The sequence below is a fragment of the Sminthopsis crassicaudata genome, chromosome 6 (genome assembly GCF_048593235.1).
Source record: "Sminthopsis crassicaudata isolate SCR6 chromosome 6, ASM4859323v1, whole genome shotgun sequence".
Classification (NCBI taxonomy): Eukaryota; Metazoa; Chordata; class Mammalia; order Dasyuromorphia; family Dasyuridae; genus Sminthopsis; species Sminthopsis crassicaudata.
This window is the reverse complement of record NC_133622.1, coordinates 152879144-152892585: the sequence shown is the minus strand read 5'-3', so window position 1 is coordinate 152892585 and position 13442 is coordinate 152879144. Positions and strand designations below refer to the sequence as shown.

The 13442-nt window shown below is 35.5% G+C and overlaps 1 protein-coding gene across 4 annotated transcripts in view; it reads left to right on the top strand.

The window, feature by feature from the left end:
• The window catches only part of AFF1 (ALF transcription elongation factor 1), a 177339-nt gene that overhangs the window by 89735 nt on the left and 74162 nt on the right, over positions 1–13442 (top strand). For 2 of the 4 annotated variants that reach the window (XM_074274922.1, XM_074274923.1), the window contains 2 exons: positions 7611–7731; positions 8428–9351. The exons of the other annotated variants lie outside the window; for them this stretch is intronic. In XM_074274922.1, coding sequence (XP_074131023.1) covers positions 7611–7731; positions 8428–9351 — 1045 coding nt within the window. The remainder of the gene's footprint in view (positions 1–7610; positions 7732–8427; positions 9352–13442) is intronic. 4 annotated transcript variants of the gene reach the window in all.

Sequence of the window (13442 nt, the reverse complement as noted above, 5' to 3'; positions counted from 1 at the left end):
CTCCATCCTTTCTAATGCTACGGTATCACATTACATCTGCATATGTATAAGAAATGAAAGGCTACTTATCAAGGACTCCACAGACTTACTGGTAAAGTGAGGAAAGATTTTATTTTATTTTCTCAAAAGAGCAGGTATCCAGCTAGGAGGCACATCCTTAAAGCACCAAAGCATAACCTTTTGTTCCCTGTCCCAGAACACAAGTGCCTCCCCTGATTCCCCATTGGCTACAGAGATTACAACCTATCCTGAGCACCTAATTTCCTCACATAAGTTTCCACCCCTCATTACATCTCCCATCAGCATTTCCTTTCCCCTTCCTTATACCTTATTTGGTCATGATTTTTATAACGGTAGATGTAAGGAACATGTTGGGAAAAACCAGTTGCATCTTCTTTGTCATATAGGTGTTTACCCTGATGTAGAAGCAACATTTCCAATCATTTTTCACAATATCATAACTTCATCCTTCTCCCAATTTATGAATACCCCTTCACAATTCCTATTCTTTAGCAGCTCAAAAAGAGTTATAAATATCTTTATATATTCTTAGTTTATTTTGCTTAGGACTAATCCTTCCTCTAATTTATCCTCATCCTACTTGCTCCTCCTTTTCCCTATTGAATGAAAGTTATTTCTGTTCCCAACTCTGTGAATGTATACTTATCCTTCCTTGTATTAGCCATTAGAATCCTTTTCCTTGCAGTGGAGTCTGGCAGGGTATTTGCTTTTTCTCAGTTTTTCAAAATAAATTGTGTGGCATCAGTAGGTCTACTAAAGTTCTATTGTTGTTCTGTTGAAGTTTTTCCTATTGAATGATTGTTGTATTAAGGTTTGATAGATTTCTTCTGTGAATCCATTAGGAACAAGAAGTTTTTTTCTTATGGGTTTTTTTTTTTTTCCCTCTTAGATTAGTTTGTGTTTTTGGTTTTGTCAGCATATGACTGTCCATAAAGGTTCAGATGATCAAGTTTTTTTTTTTTTTTTCCTTGTAAAGAGTAGAATTCAAAGAATAATTAATCAGTAATAGTAACATTTTGAAGAAAGATTTTGGATGTAATTTCAAGTTTCTTTTCAGAATGTTTGAAATGTCTTAAATATTTGTGTGCTTATTTTCTTTAAGTCCCTCCAATCATTGTTATTTGGTAAGAGTTGGAACCTTGTAATTGTTTTCATTTTCATCCTGGTTGGTATGTGATTATGACAAGATTCATTGAGTCCTGGGAAGACTCGGATGAACTGACAATAGAGGAAAGTAGAGCAAAACCAGTATAACAATTAATACAATAATGTTAGAATTGTTTATTAAAAAATCAACTTTGAAAGACATAAGAAAACTCTATTGCTCTAACCAATATGAGAATTGGTTTTGCTTGATAAGGGTGTATTTGTTACCAGTTTTCTTGATAAGAAGGGAGTAGGTGAGGGCATGATCAAAAAAAAGAAAGAAAGAAAAAGAAAAGAGAGTTACTCCAATGGCTCTCTATTGTCTCCAAGATCAAATACAAAATATTCTGTTTGACATTCAAAGCCCTTCAAAACTTAGTCCCCACTTAACCTTTTCATTTGTCTTACTTTCAAACAAATTCTCTTCTGCCCTGGTCTGGGCTTTTTCCTGAACAAGACACTCTCTTCTTTGGCTCCAGGACCCAGCCATTTTCCCCACCTCCCTCTCCCTCTCCTCCCCCCCTTGACTTTTTTTTTATATCCCAACTAAAATCCTATCTTTTTCTGGAAGTCTTTTCCAAGTCCTTTTAATTCTAGTTCCTTCTCTCTGTTAATTTTTTCTATTTATTCTACATGTAACTTGTCTTGTATATATCCTGTCTTCATTAGGTTGTAAATTCCTTAAGGACAGGGATTCTCATCACATAGTGAATCGTTAACACATTTTATTGATTACAGAACATAATGAAGAAGGACTAGAGTAAGCATAATAGGCAGTACAGTTTTGAAAAGTACATGGTAAAATATATATTTACAATTAAAAAAAACTAGTAGATTCATAGTTTCATGTGAAATTCTCTTTCAATTTTACTGTATATATGAGAATACTAATTTAATAAAAATTAAAGTAAGTAATGAAGTAGAACTTATTTTCTAGGAGTTTGGCAGAGAAAAAAAAAGAAAAAGGATATAGCTTTAAAGGGTTAGGTAAGAAATTTTTAAAGAATTGAAAATTGGGAGACAGATAATTGGAGGTGAAAATCTGCTAGAGAAGGGATGAGTTGTATTATATCTAGGGGCTGGCATTGTGGAGAGGAAAAATGATTTTTCTACAGAAACTAGAATAAAGGAGATAACGGTAGTCTATCCAAGGTGCTGGATCCCTGGGCAGGTGCTAAAGAAGCACTCTTAAATGTTCATCTATCATCTCTTGTTCTTCCTCTGTGATCATACCATCTTCTGCTTTTGATCTGTGGATTCTTAGTAATGTCCTTTAATTCTGTTTTTTTGTTTTTTGTTTTGTTTTGAGTTCCTCACAGGTTATAAATTGCAAAGTGTTTGAAAGTATTTCATTTCTCTCTATTGCTCTCTGTATGATACTTTCATTTTTTTGGAGTTGATAGTGTGCATTTAGTCTGGAAAATTGTTAGATATTTAATGAGGCATATTTTTTTATAAAACATGATAATAATAAGTCTGCTATAATAGCGAATTTTCATTTAAAAATCTTGGCTATTATGAAAGTATATAGGATAGTTTAAAGATAAGTTTCAACATCCTAATAATGAGTCAGCCATGGGGTGATATATATCTGAAGCCCCAGAATATGAGTAATTTTAATTTATAAGTAATGGATAAATGAAATGTTAACTCTTAGGAAAAACAGGAAAGATATTCAAATCCTAAGTTGTGATTAGTGAAATTTTGATGTTTAAGGTAAAAATTCTTGGCATTGTAATTTACTATTATTCTGAGCTTTGATTACAGAGATAGTTGTTTGAATTGTCATGAAGTCAGTAATAGAAAATGTCATGTGTTTCAGACTGAGAACTGCTAAAAGTGGGTGTGTATGCTGGGGAAAAGTTATGATATATGACTTTATTAGAATTATGTCCTTCCCCCCCCAACCCCTTTTATACCAAATTTCTGTAATCAAGATGTTTTGTACATATGATGCTAAATCTGTTAAATAATAGAGTGATAGTGGAACATCTCTGAGTTATTGTAGTAGGATGCAAATAGAATTCTTACAATTTTAGCTCATATTTGTGCTGAAATGCTAATATAGGGATGATATTCTATAAAGGGGTAAATGCGTAGACAAAATAAGACAAAGATGTAGTGTAATAAAATTTTCTAAATAAAAGTGAAATAGTAAATTTTGAGATTTATATGATAATCTTAAAAGACAAAAGAGTTAATTTTGCAGTTGGAGACTCATCAAATTTTAAAAGATTCTTATATCAGGTACAGGATTTAGGTAAAAATAGGAACAGCAAATGGTATATAAGGAGAAATTCTCTAGAGTTTCAAGATTGAAGAATCAAATTTAACAAATTATATTAAGTCAGAATTATTTAGAAACCTCTAGATTTGGAACTAGAGATGCAGAACCCCCTTTAGACTTGTTCTGAGAATAAAGTTTATTGTCCAAAAAAAAAGACATCTGGGACTCATGTTGGCTGAATGGACATTGAGAATGTGTTACTATGATACAAAGAGATTTGATGTTAATTGATATTGGGGCTTAGTCTTCTTTCAAGATGTGTAAGTTTTTTTAGTTACCTAGATTATATTTAAATCTTCCTTCTTGAATCGAGTCCAGTGGGAGTCCTCTAAGTAGTTTTGTCTGTCACATGACATTGATGATGTGACCTTACAATGTAATCATGAGTATGAGTTTATGCACAACTTTATTGTACTACATTGTGTGCTTGGGAAAGTAGACCATTCCTATGTGTCTTTAATTAAGGACCTATGTTATACTGCTGACCAGAAACTCAGGTCCAAAGTTTGATGCCAGGAGTTTGCTTATAATTGTCAACTAATTAAGAGCCCCAGCACATCTTTCTGACTACTCCCACAGCTGCCAGATTTGTGGGTGTGGACTCCTGGATCTACTTCTGAGTGAATGGCAGATCCCTTTAGGGACCCCAAGATTTGTCTAATGCAGATCTAGAAGTAAACCAACATTCAAATGAGACAGTTATCCCAAGATTCCAGATGAAGGCTGAATATACTATTCTAGTTTTTGTTTTTGTTTTCCACCTCTTCCTTTTGTTATGTTTCTAACCATCAAGGCCCTGATTCAAGTGTATGTTGGTATTTTCTCCCTCTATATTCTTGCTTCTCCCCCCCTCCCCCCCTTTCCTAGTTGCAAGCAAGCAATGGCTAGATAAGACCTATTATGCTGTCAGTTTATGCTCTTTGCCCTGTTGGGAATTTTGCGTCTTAGTTTTTAAGTGGTGGGAAACACTTCCTTAATAGGACTGCTCAAAGGAACTGACTTCCGGGACCAACATTTTGTCCTTGTCCAGCTGATCTCTTGTGACATTTTGGTTTATACATCTCTCCATTTTATTGGCCCAAAGGATAGGAAGTTAGCCAGCCTAAGAGAAGCAGCAGGGTACCTTGAGAACAAGCTACCACCATCACCACCTTGACAACCATCTTCACTCCAATTCTGATGGACAAAGTCCAGTATCCTCAATCCAAGAGTCTTGGAAATACCGTGATCATGCTCCGTACTTTGTTCCTTCCCTGCTAAACATCAGCTTCTATCCCAGCTCCAGCAGTTATCATTGTAGAGAAGGGGTCTACCTTTCTCCTCCTCAAAAACTACTGACCAATTACCACCAACTGGGAAATGGGAGTCTTGGAAGTGCCAGTATCCTCTAGACCCCTGTTAATGCTTTTAGCTTAGCTCTCATAGCTGTCACTGGGGGAGGCAGCTCCAATGGAGAAAGGTTAACCATCACATTCAGCCTCGATGAAGCAGCAAGTTACTCTGAGGAAGAGGCAGTAGGCAGCATGCACCAGTCAGATAAAACCACCTTCATCACCTTGATAGAGACATTCCAAGAGCCTTTGGATTACCATTACTTTGCAGTCTCTGTGGAAATGCATTCTGACAACTGCTCCTGCAAGTGCTGCAGTCAGATCTTCTGAAGACCCAAAAAGTGCTTGGCACCAAAGTTTTTGGGGCTGTCAAATAATTCAGCATTTTATCAGTGGAAATGACATTAAAGAATAGACATTATCATCAGCTTTGGTGTTATACCCCAAGGATTTGGGGTCTTTTACATCTGACTTTCAGCTAAAATCTTCCATATATTGTCTGTCAATTAGAATGTGAACTCTGTGAGAAAAGGAACTGTCTTATCTTTCTGTTTATATCTCTACAACTTATAATATTTTGCACATAGCGAGAAATAAATTAATTCATTTTTCCCCTAAGGTATATTGGTACATTGCCATTTTATGGTGGTCTTTTGTTCTTCCTCTCCCCTTTCCCACAAAATACTTATCATTTGTGCTTCAGGATGTAATGACTAAATATTCCATGAAATAATGTTTTTTATGACTTCTGGGCATATGATGAAACCAATTTCATCAACAACTTTCCTTGCCTTCCAAAGAGTGCCTGAAAATCATCCTTCCATTTAGGTATAACTTCCTTTTTTCTGGTCAGTCACTGGCATTTATAAAGTGCCTGTGAGGTACCAAGCATTGTGTTATGGTCTGTTTTCCTTTATATCCAAAAAGTCAACCATGATATGATTAAACTACTTTAGCAGTATGTCCACAAGTTTTGTCACTGGACAACATTATATTTAAGAGGCCAATAGTCATAATGACATTTCTTGATGGTCTGAAAAAAAATTGTGAATTTTAATATCCTCTGCCCATTTTCTATTATTGAATTACTTTCGTTGCTTAAATTTGGCATATGCCTAAGTGCCATTTAAAAATTTAAAAATTTTGTTTGTTGCATAGGTTACCATCTGGTAACCTGCCTCGTAAGGATGCCTATCTCCATAATGAACTATGTTGGGCCTTAGAAAATCGACTCAGTTTGTTAATGGGACCATTCTCAAAGTCTTCATAACAAGGTGCAGCCTGCCAGTGTTTTTGTTCCATGGACTTATTCTTGGGAGAGAAAGAGAGTGTCACCTCTAGAACATGATGAGGGAATGAGATGGATATCAACCAGTACTAATTAACAAAGAAAGATTTCCATTGTTTAATGTTGCTCATATCTTCTGTTCATCTAGAAGCCTCAGAATGTATTTTTTCCATTTTATTATTACTGGTTAAGGTACCTGCATAAAATTTGAAGCAATTTTAACTTGTTTCTTTTGAAATCAGTTTAGAATCATAGTATTATATACCCCTTAAATTAAATTCAGGGGGGAAGATAATTCAATACAGATTTGTAATTGTAAATTATAAAAATAGCAACTATTTGATATAGTCACTCAGCATGCAGATCAAAGCTGTATTTTAGGAAGATCTCTTTAGAGGCAACAGTGTCAGGATGGAATTGTAGATGGGAGCAAGTGATACAAGGTTAGTAATGCTTTTGGAAATCTTTTCTTGGTTAATGCCAAGAGAACAATGAGAAGGTTATTATAATTATAATAGCCTACATTAGGGGTAATGAGGACTTGAATGAGGGTAGTCATAGTATAGTTGGGGAAAAAAGCAATGAAGTAGAAATGACTAGGTTTTCTAACTGCCGAACTCCATGGAGTGAGGGAAAATGAGGAAATCCATAGTTATATCAGGGTTGCAAACCTGGGTAAAGAGAAAGGTGGTGACGAACTTAACAGTATGAAAAATACAATTTTCTTAAGTGACTTTTTCCCCCCTCCAGGTAATGTACATCATATCACATTTTTACTACATATTGATCCTACCATCAATGTAGTTTTTGTTTTGCTTTCTTATTTTTATTTTTAAGGGAAAATTTTTAACATGAAATCCAGGAAAACATATTTCTCTCTGGCAGTATGAGTTAATCTTTCTGAGACTTTCCTTTCAGCTTGTTAAGATGAGTTGAATAGAATGGTAGGTGGTACAGTGTATAGAGCAGCAGCTCCACAGTCAGGAGGACTTGAGTTCAAATCTGCCCTCAGTTACTTAACACTTGCTACTACTGTATAACCCTGGGTAAGTCGCTTAATCCTGATTCCCAGGGGAGAAAATAAACAAATCAGTCAATAAGATGAGTTGAATTATATGGTTCTGCAACATCTATTATTGATGTAAAATTTGATAGTAGAACAATTTGCTCTCAAAAGTTTGATTTCTTACTAACTTCTTCAAGTATTTATGCCATACTCCTAATTTCATAGATGAACACTATAGAGAAAAATCATGTAAATATATTTCATTTCCAACTATTCTTCAGAAGATATTTCAGTTTTGAGCCAATTCTTGACTATATAGGTTTAAACCTACTCAGAAGTGAACCCAGATGTTTCTTTCTGCTGTTCCTTGGGACAGCATTTTATCCAGTGGTTTGTCTACTTGATTTGGTCTCCAAAAATATAAACCTTTAGAAGTAGAGTGTTAGATTTTGTATCTGTATCTACTCTGCTTTTAAACACTTAGGCACTGATATAATTTCCCTTCTGTGTTCCTTTGTGGCACCTGAGCAGCTTATATAATGAAGATAGAAACTTACTTCGAATTAGAGAGAAGGAGAGACGCAACCAGGAAGTTCACCAAGAGAAAAAGGCCTTCCCTGTGAATGCACCCCTCTTTGGAGAGCCCTACAAGGTACTTTCCATGTACAAGGGTATAAATGTTTGTCAAGCCATGTGGTGAGAGAGAATTTAGTGCAGAGAATTTGTACAGAGTTCATAATTGTTGAATTAGGGGGAAAAAAAACCAAAAACTAAATTGTAACAGGATATTGATTAAAGAATTAGGAAAAAACATGCATACCATGTGACTGAAGTTCAGAAGTTATGGAGCTGGGAGTGGTCATTCCCTGATATCTTTGGCTTGGGAGGTAATATAATTTCTCTTTATTTAAAAAAAAAAAAATTTAAAAATATTGGAGTGGAGATAATTCAGCAAAAGTAAACAACAGATCAGTTAAATTTGATAGTATATGTCATGTATAGGAACCCCCTATCTCTGCAAAGAAGTACTTGTCCCTTCCCATAATATGCAGGGTTTTTTGGTTGATCTCTCAATGTTGTGTTTTTGTCTACTTTCTTCTACTTTCTTCTTTTAGTGAAATTTCTCCACACATTTCTATATTCTTTAAACCCATTGTTTCTATAACTGAGCAATACATTTCCATTACATTCATGTACTACAGCTTTTTTAGCCATGTCCCAGTCAACACATACTTCCTTTTTATTCCAGTTCTTTGCTATCACAAAAAGTGCTGTTATGAGTTTTTAGTGAGACTTATGGGCCAAAGAGTTTTTAATCATGATACTTTTCTATTCAATTTTTTTTCAGACTAGCAAAGGAGATGAGTTGTCCAGTAGGATTCAGAATACATTGGGTAATTATGAAGAAGTCAAGGAGCTGATCAGTACCAAAAACCAGAATCTTTTTGGTGTCCCTGAAGAAAGTAGCATCCCTTTAATCCCTCAAGGAAAATCTAGGTGTTTATTCTATCCTGAGAAGACTAGTAGTGTCACACAGTTACCATTCTTCAATAGTGCCCATCACCAAGTTATCAATACTACTGCCTCTGGGTCTTCTTTTTATATTCCTTCTCACTGTCCAAAAACAACTCAATCAAGAATGGAACCAGCCTTTAGCTTACATGTCAAAAATGATGGTATGTCCAACATTCAGCACCAAGGAAAACACTACAGTATTCAGGAACGCCATCATAGGAGTCAGAACAAGAAAGATGAGCATCGGCCTGACGGAATTCCTTGTCTTGACACTTCAGACTCATCCCTAGAAGTGGAAGGTTCTTTCTTGTCATCTGCATTGTCTTCCTCAGTTCCAACATTGGTATCTCGACATTCCAACCAACCAGCTGGGTCCAGAATTCTGGCAAGCAGCAAGGATACTAGTAAGGGCTATGCCCAAGCTAAATCTCCCATGCACCTAGGACTTGAGTCTAAAGAGGAAAAGACTCTGCCATACAGTTTGGCTCTAGTTACTAGCTTAGGGATAACAACTGCCCAACCTCCTCCTCAAACATTTCCCCCTCCCTCTCTCCCCTCAAAAACCACAGCCATGCAGCAAAAGCCTACAGCATATGTCCGGCCCATGGATGGTCAGGATCAGGCGCCAAGTGAGTCACCTGAACTGAAACCACTGCCTGAGGATTATGATGGACATTCCTATGAGAAAGTGCCCGATTTTAAAGGGACTGCTAAAGCCAAACTCTCTAAGTTGAAAATGCCTCCAGAGTCCATGGAGGTAAGTAGAATTCCCTGGCTCCTTTGTGCTTTGTGGACAGAAGGGGTCATTCAGAGCTTAAGGCAACAAGATTGTTTCTGATATGCTGTCATGGCAGCTCTTGTCAGAGTAGGGAACACAGGTTTAAGGTGAATCACTAATGGCAGAAAATAATTTTGCACATTGGTTTTGAGCTTAGGAGCCTGAAGAATAGAGGAGAGTGTCTATGAGGTCTGGGATATAAAAGAAGAAGAACAGTAGGACAGAAGCCTTTGAGAGAAAAGTTTTGTTTTTTATTTTTTATAGGAAAGCCTTCAGAAAATTTGGAATAAATACAAACAACTCAGTATCACAGAGTAATCTAATCTAGTTTGTTAATTTTCCAGAAGAGGAAACTGAGGTCCAGAGATATTAAGAGATTAAGTTCAACTTCAAATAGCAATTAAATGGCCGAGAAGAATTTTGATTCCCACATACTATCCAGAATCTTATATTGCCACTTTTCAGTTATTATTTCTGTTATGTCTTATCTAGCCAAAAACATCTGTTAGTTAGGAATTGGTCTCATTTGAAAATTAGTCATAAATATAAGGTACTGTATGATTCAATTGTGAGTCAAAGATGATCTATAGAGCTAAAGAAAACTATTCTGTTCCTTTTTAGAATGTTGTGAAAGAATTATTTTTGAGGGAAAAGAATGTTATTTAGTCTATTACTTTAATTTTTCTTTTCTTTTAATTCTTACTTCATGTTACACTTTCCAGAGTTGAAGATGTTTTGTTTTTATTTTTTTGTTTTGTTTTGTTTTTTGCTTACAAGAAATTATACCAGTTTTACTTTAAAAGAGTAAAAGAGTGGCACCCATTCTTTCCTTCCATTTCTTTACTGAGTATAATGTATATCTGCAGTCTACTTCAATAACTCATGTGTGTATTTATGAGCGTTCTAATCTCCTTTATGAGATTCACATGGCACTGAGGTACATATAATGCCCATTTTACTTCTCTTTCCTCTTTATAGTCTTCATCTTTTTTAATGCAGTAAGCTTCTTCTGTTTTCTCTTGCTTTCTTGTATACCATTCCGTTTTTTCTTTTTTTTCCCTTAATATCATCAAAACTACAACAACCAAAAAAATAGTTCTCCTGTTTTATTTATCTGTTTCTGCAAACTCTAGACATTAGAACCCTGAAGGTTGGCTCCAGTCTCATCCTTCCATTTGAATGTTAGCCCTTTCTCATCTTGTGGTCCCTTTAATTGACCAGATTTTGCACCTATTTTTCTAGGGTTCTTTGGACCCTTATATTTGTAGTAAGTGAACTTATAAGGATTTATTAAGAGTCTTGGAGTTTCCAAAGAAAGGGAAAAAGTCTCTTTTCCCAAGGAGCTCACCATCTGAGGGAGAGAGCATGCAAACCACTATATTCAAGCAAGCTGCATGTAAGCCAAATTGTAAATAAATTCAATTGGGAGAATGCACCAGCTTGTGAAGGGCTTCTTCTAGACGATTAGGATTTGAGTGGGCACTTGAAGGAAGCTGGAGAAGCCAAGAATTAGAGATGTAAGAAGAGAGGGCATTGGAGACATGGGACACAGCTAGAGGAAACAATTAGGAAGTAAAGTGACTTGTTTGAAGAAATAGAAAGAGACTAGTTTTATTGGATCAAAGAGTAAGTGGGAAGTTGGAGTAAAGGTAAATGTAAAAATACTGCACATGTAGGAAAGGCCTTTGAATGTCAAAGAGAAGATTTATAATTTGATTTCAGAATGGCTAGAGAATCTGGTGACTGTCAGAACTGTGATTTGCTTTGACAGCTGAGTGCAAGATAGATTAAAGAGGGAGATATCTCCCAGCTTCTCAGATCCTTTCTTTCCCCTACTCTTAGATGATGCTGGCCAGAGCCTGGGCACAATGGTTAAGATAGGCTCCACTTCTCCAGGAATTCCTAAGGTTTAGCTGTTCTTGGTAGTTTCACTTAGATTTTACCATGACTCCTTCTCTTTTCATAGTCCTGAATATGGCATTAGATTTGTTCCTGTCTGTGATCCCAACAATTCACAAGCAGATGTTGTTGATTCTATTAGGCTTCTTGTAAGATCCAGGTGTTGCCCTGATTCTTTCTTTTATTGTGACTTTAGAATATCATTTCACCATAGGCTTTCAGGTTTTAGGGTGCTCAGATAAGAGTCCATCTCTGTTTCTCACTGTATTAGAATACAGAACAAGCAGATGTAAAAAGGGCAGAAATAGACAACATATCCTTAAAAACAGTGAATTGGTCATTGTAATCAGGGTGTATAAACAAAAGATGGAGACTCAAATAGAAAAATAAAAGAATTCTCAAATGAGAGAACCAATCATTAAAACAATAATTTTGTGAATGAAAATGACAGTTAAATCAACTATATTTCTCAATGGATCCTTCCTTTCTTCCTCTTCTTATAGAACTATCTTTTTAGACAAAAAAAAAGGGGGGGGGGGAAACAATTAAAATAAAACGAACCAGTGTATTTTAAGTTAGACATTTTGGGCAGCTAGGTGGCTCAGTGGATAGAGCACCAGCCTTGAAGTCAGGAGGACCCGGGTTCAAATCTGGCCTCAGACACCTAACACTTCCTAGTTAACACTTAACCCCAATTGCCTCGGCAAAAAAAAAAAAAAAAAAAAGTTAGATATTACACATTCAATATTAGTAGTTTCCTACATCTTCAGTAAAGGAAAGGAGAAGGGAGTATTTTCTCATTTCTCTTTTTTGGATCTAAACTTGGTCATTGTAATTTTACCACATTTAGTATATTTTGAAAAGAGATTTACATTAATACTTTTTGTATTTTCTGCCTTGTACAATGTCATCCCCCGTCCATCCCCCCCACTTTTCTTTTTTTTTGTAAAAGGAAGAAGAAAAAAATTTATTAAGCAAAATCAATATGTTGGGGGAAAAAATCTGATGTTATGAGCAGTGTTTCATGTCTGTGGACTTCTGCAAAAGACCATTGAGTTTGAGGTGATGTTTTCTCACCTCTCTTTCTTAGGATCAAACATGTTATTTTTATAATTTCACAATATAGGCAACTAAGTGGCATAGTGGGATAGAATATCAGGTCTAGAGTCAGAAAGACTCATCTTCCTGATTTCAAATCTAGCCTCAGATATTTATTAGCTGTCAGTTTACTCGTTACAAAATGAGCTGTAGAAGGAAATTGAAAACCACACTAAGTATCTTTGCCAAGAAAACCTCAGATGAAACTATGAAGAGTCAGAAATTACTAAAGAAAACAACATGTGCCAGGCATTGTGCTAAATGCTCTAAAAAATTCTCTTACTATTCTCTCACATTCTGAGAGATAAGTACTATCAATGACCGGCAGCTAGGTGGTGCAGTATTTAAAGAACTGTCCCTATAGTCAGAACTTGAGTTCACATATGATGTCAGACACTTTAAGGGTCCTGGGCAAGTTACTGAATCCTGATTGCCTCCCAAAAAAATTGATTTCACAGTATTCAGTTTTGATTGCTTTAGGTGGTACTTCCCATTTACATTTAGTCATTTATCATGACTTTTTTTGTTTTCTAGTTACTCCATTTTGCCTTAGTTAACATGCTTTTCCACTCTCCTCTACTTTCATTATATTCCCCATTGTTTTATAACTTATTACATTTATGTACTGCAACTTCATTAAATATTGCATTCTTAAAGTCAAAGTAAAAATAAAAAAAATACTAGAAAATTGATATGCATCGCCATAGGTTTTTGTTTTTATTTTTTCCCCATTTTTAAATAGAGTAACCTATAAGTAATTATGACCCAACAGCTACATATAATAATTAAGTAACTTTGATATAGAAAAAAGTTAATTATATCATCAGGGAAATGTATCTTTGAAAAGAAAATGAGTTGATCAAGAGAAAGTAGTAACCAGTAGGTATCACTTTTAACATTCCTGTTAACATTATCCTCAGAAGATTAGACTTTTGGGAGTGGACCCTCTGTGGAGAACTCATAATAATACAGGGACTAGTGTTAGGAATGGTGGACAGAAACAATGGGCTCTCATTTGTATTGTTGGAAGGAACATCAACAAAATCACATATCATTTGACTACTTTTCCTCTT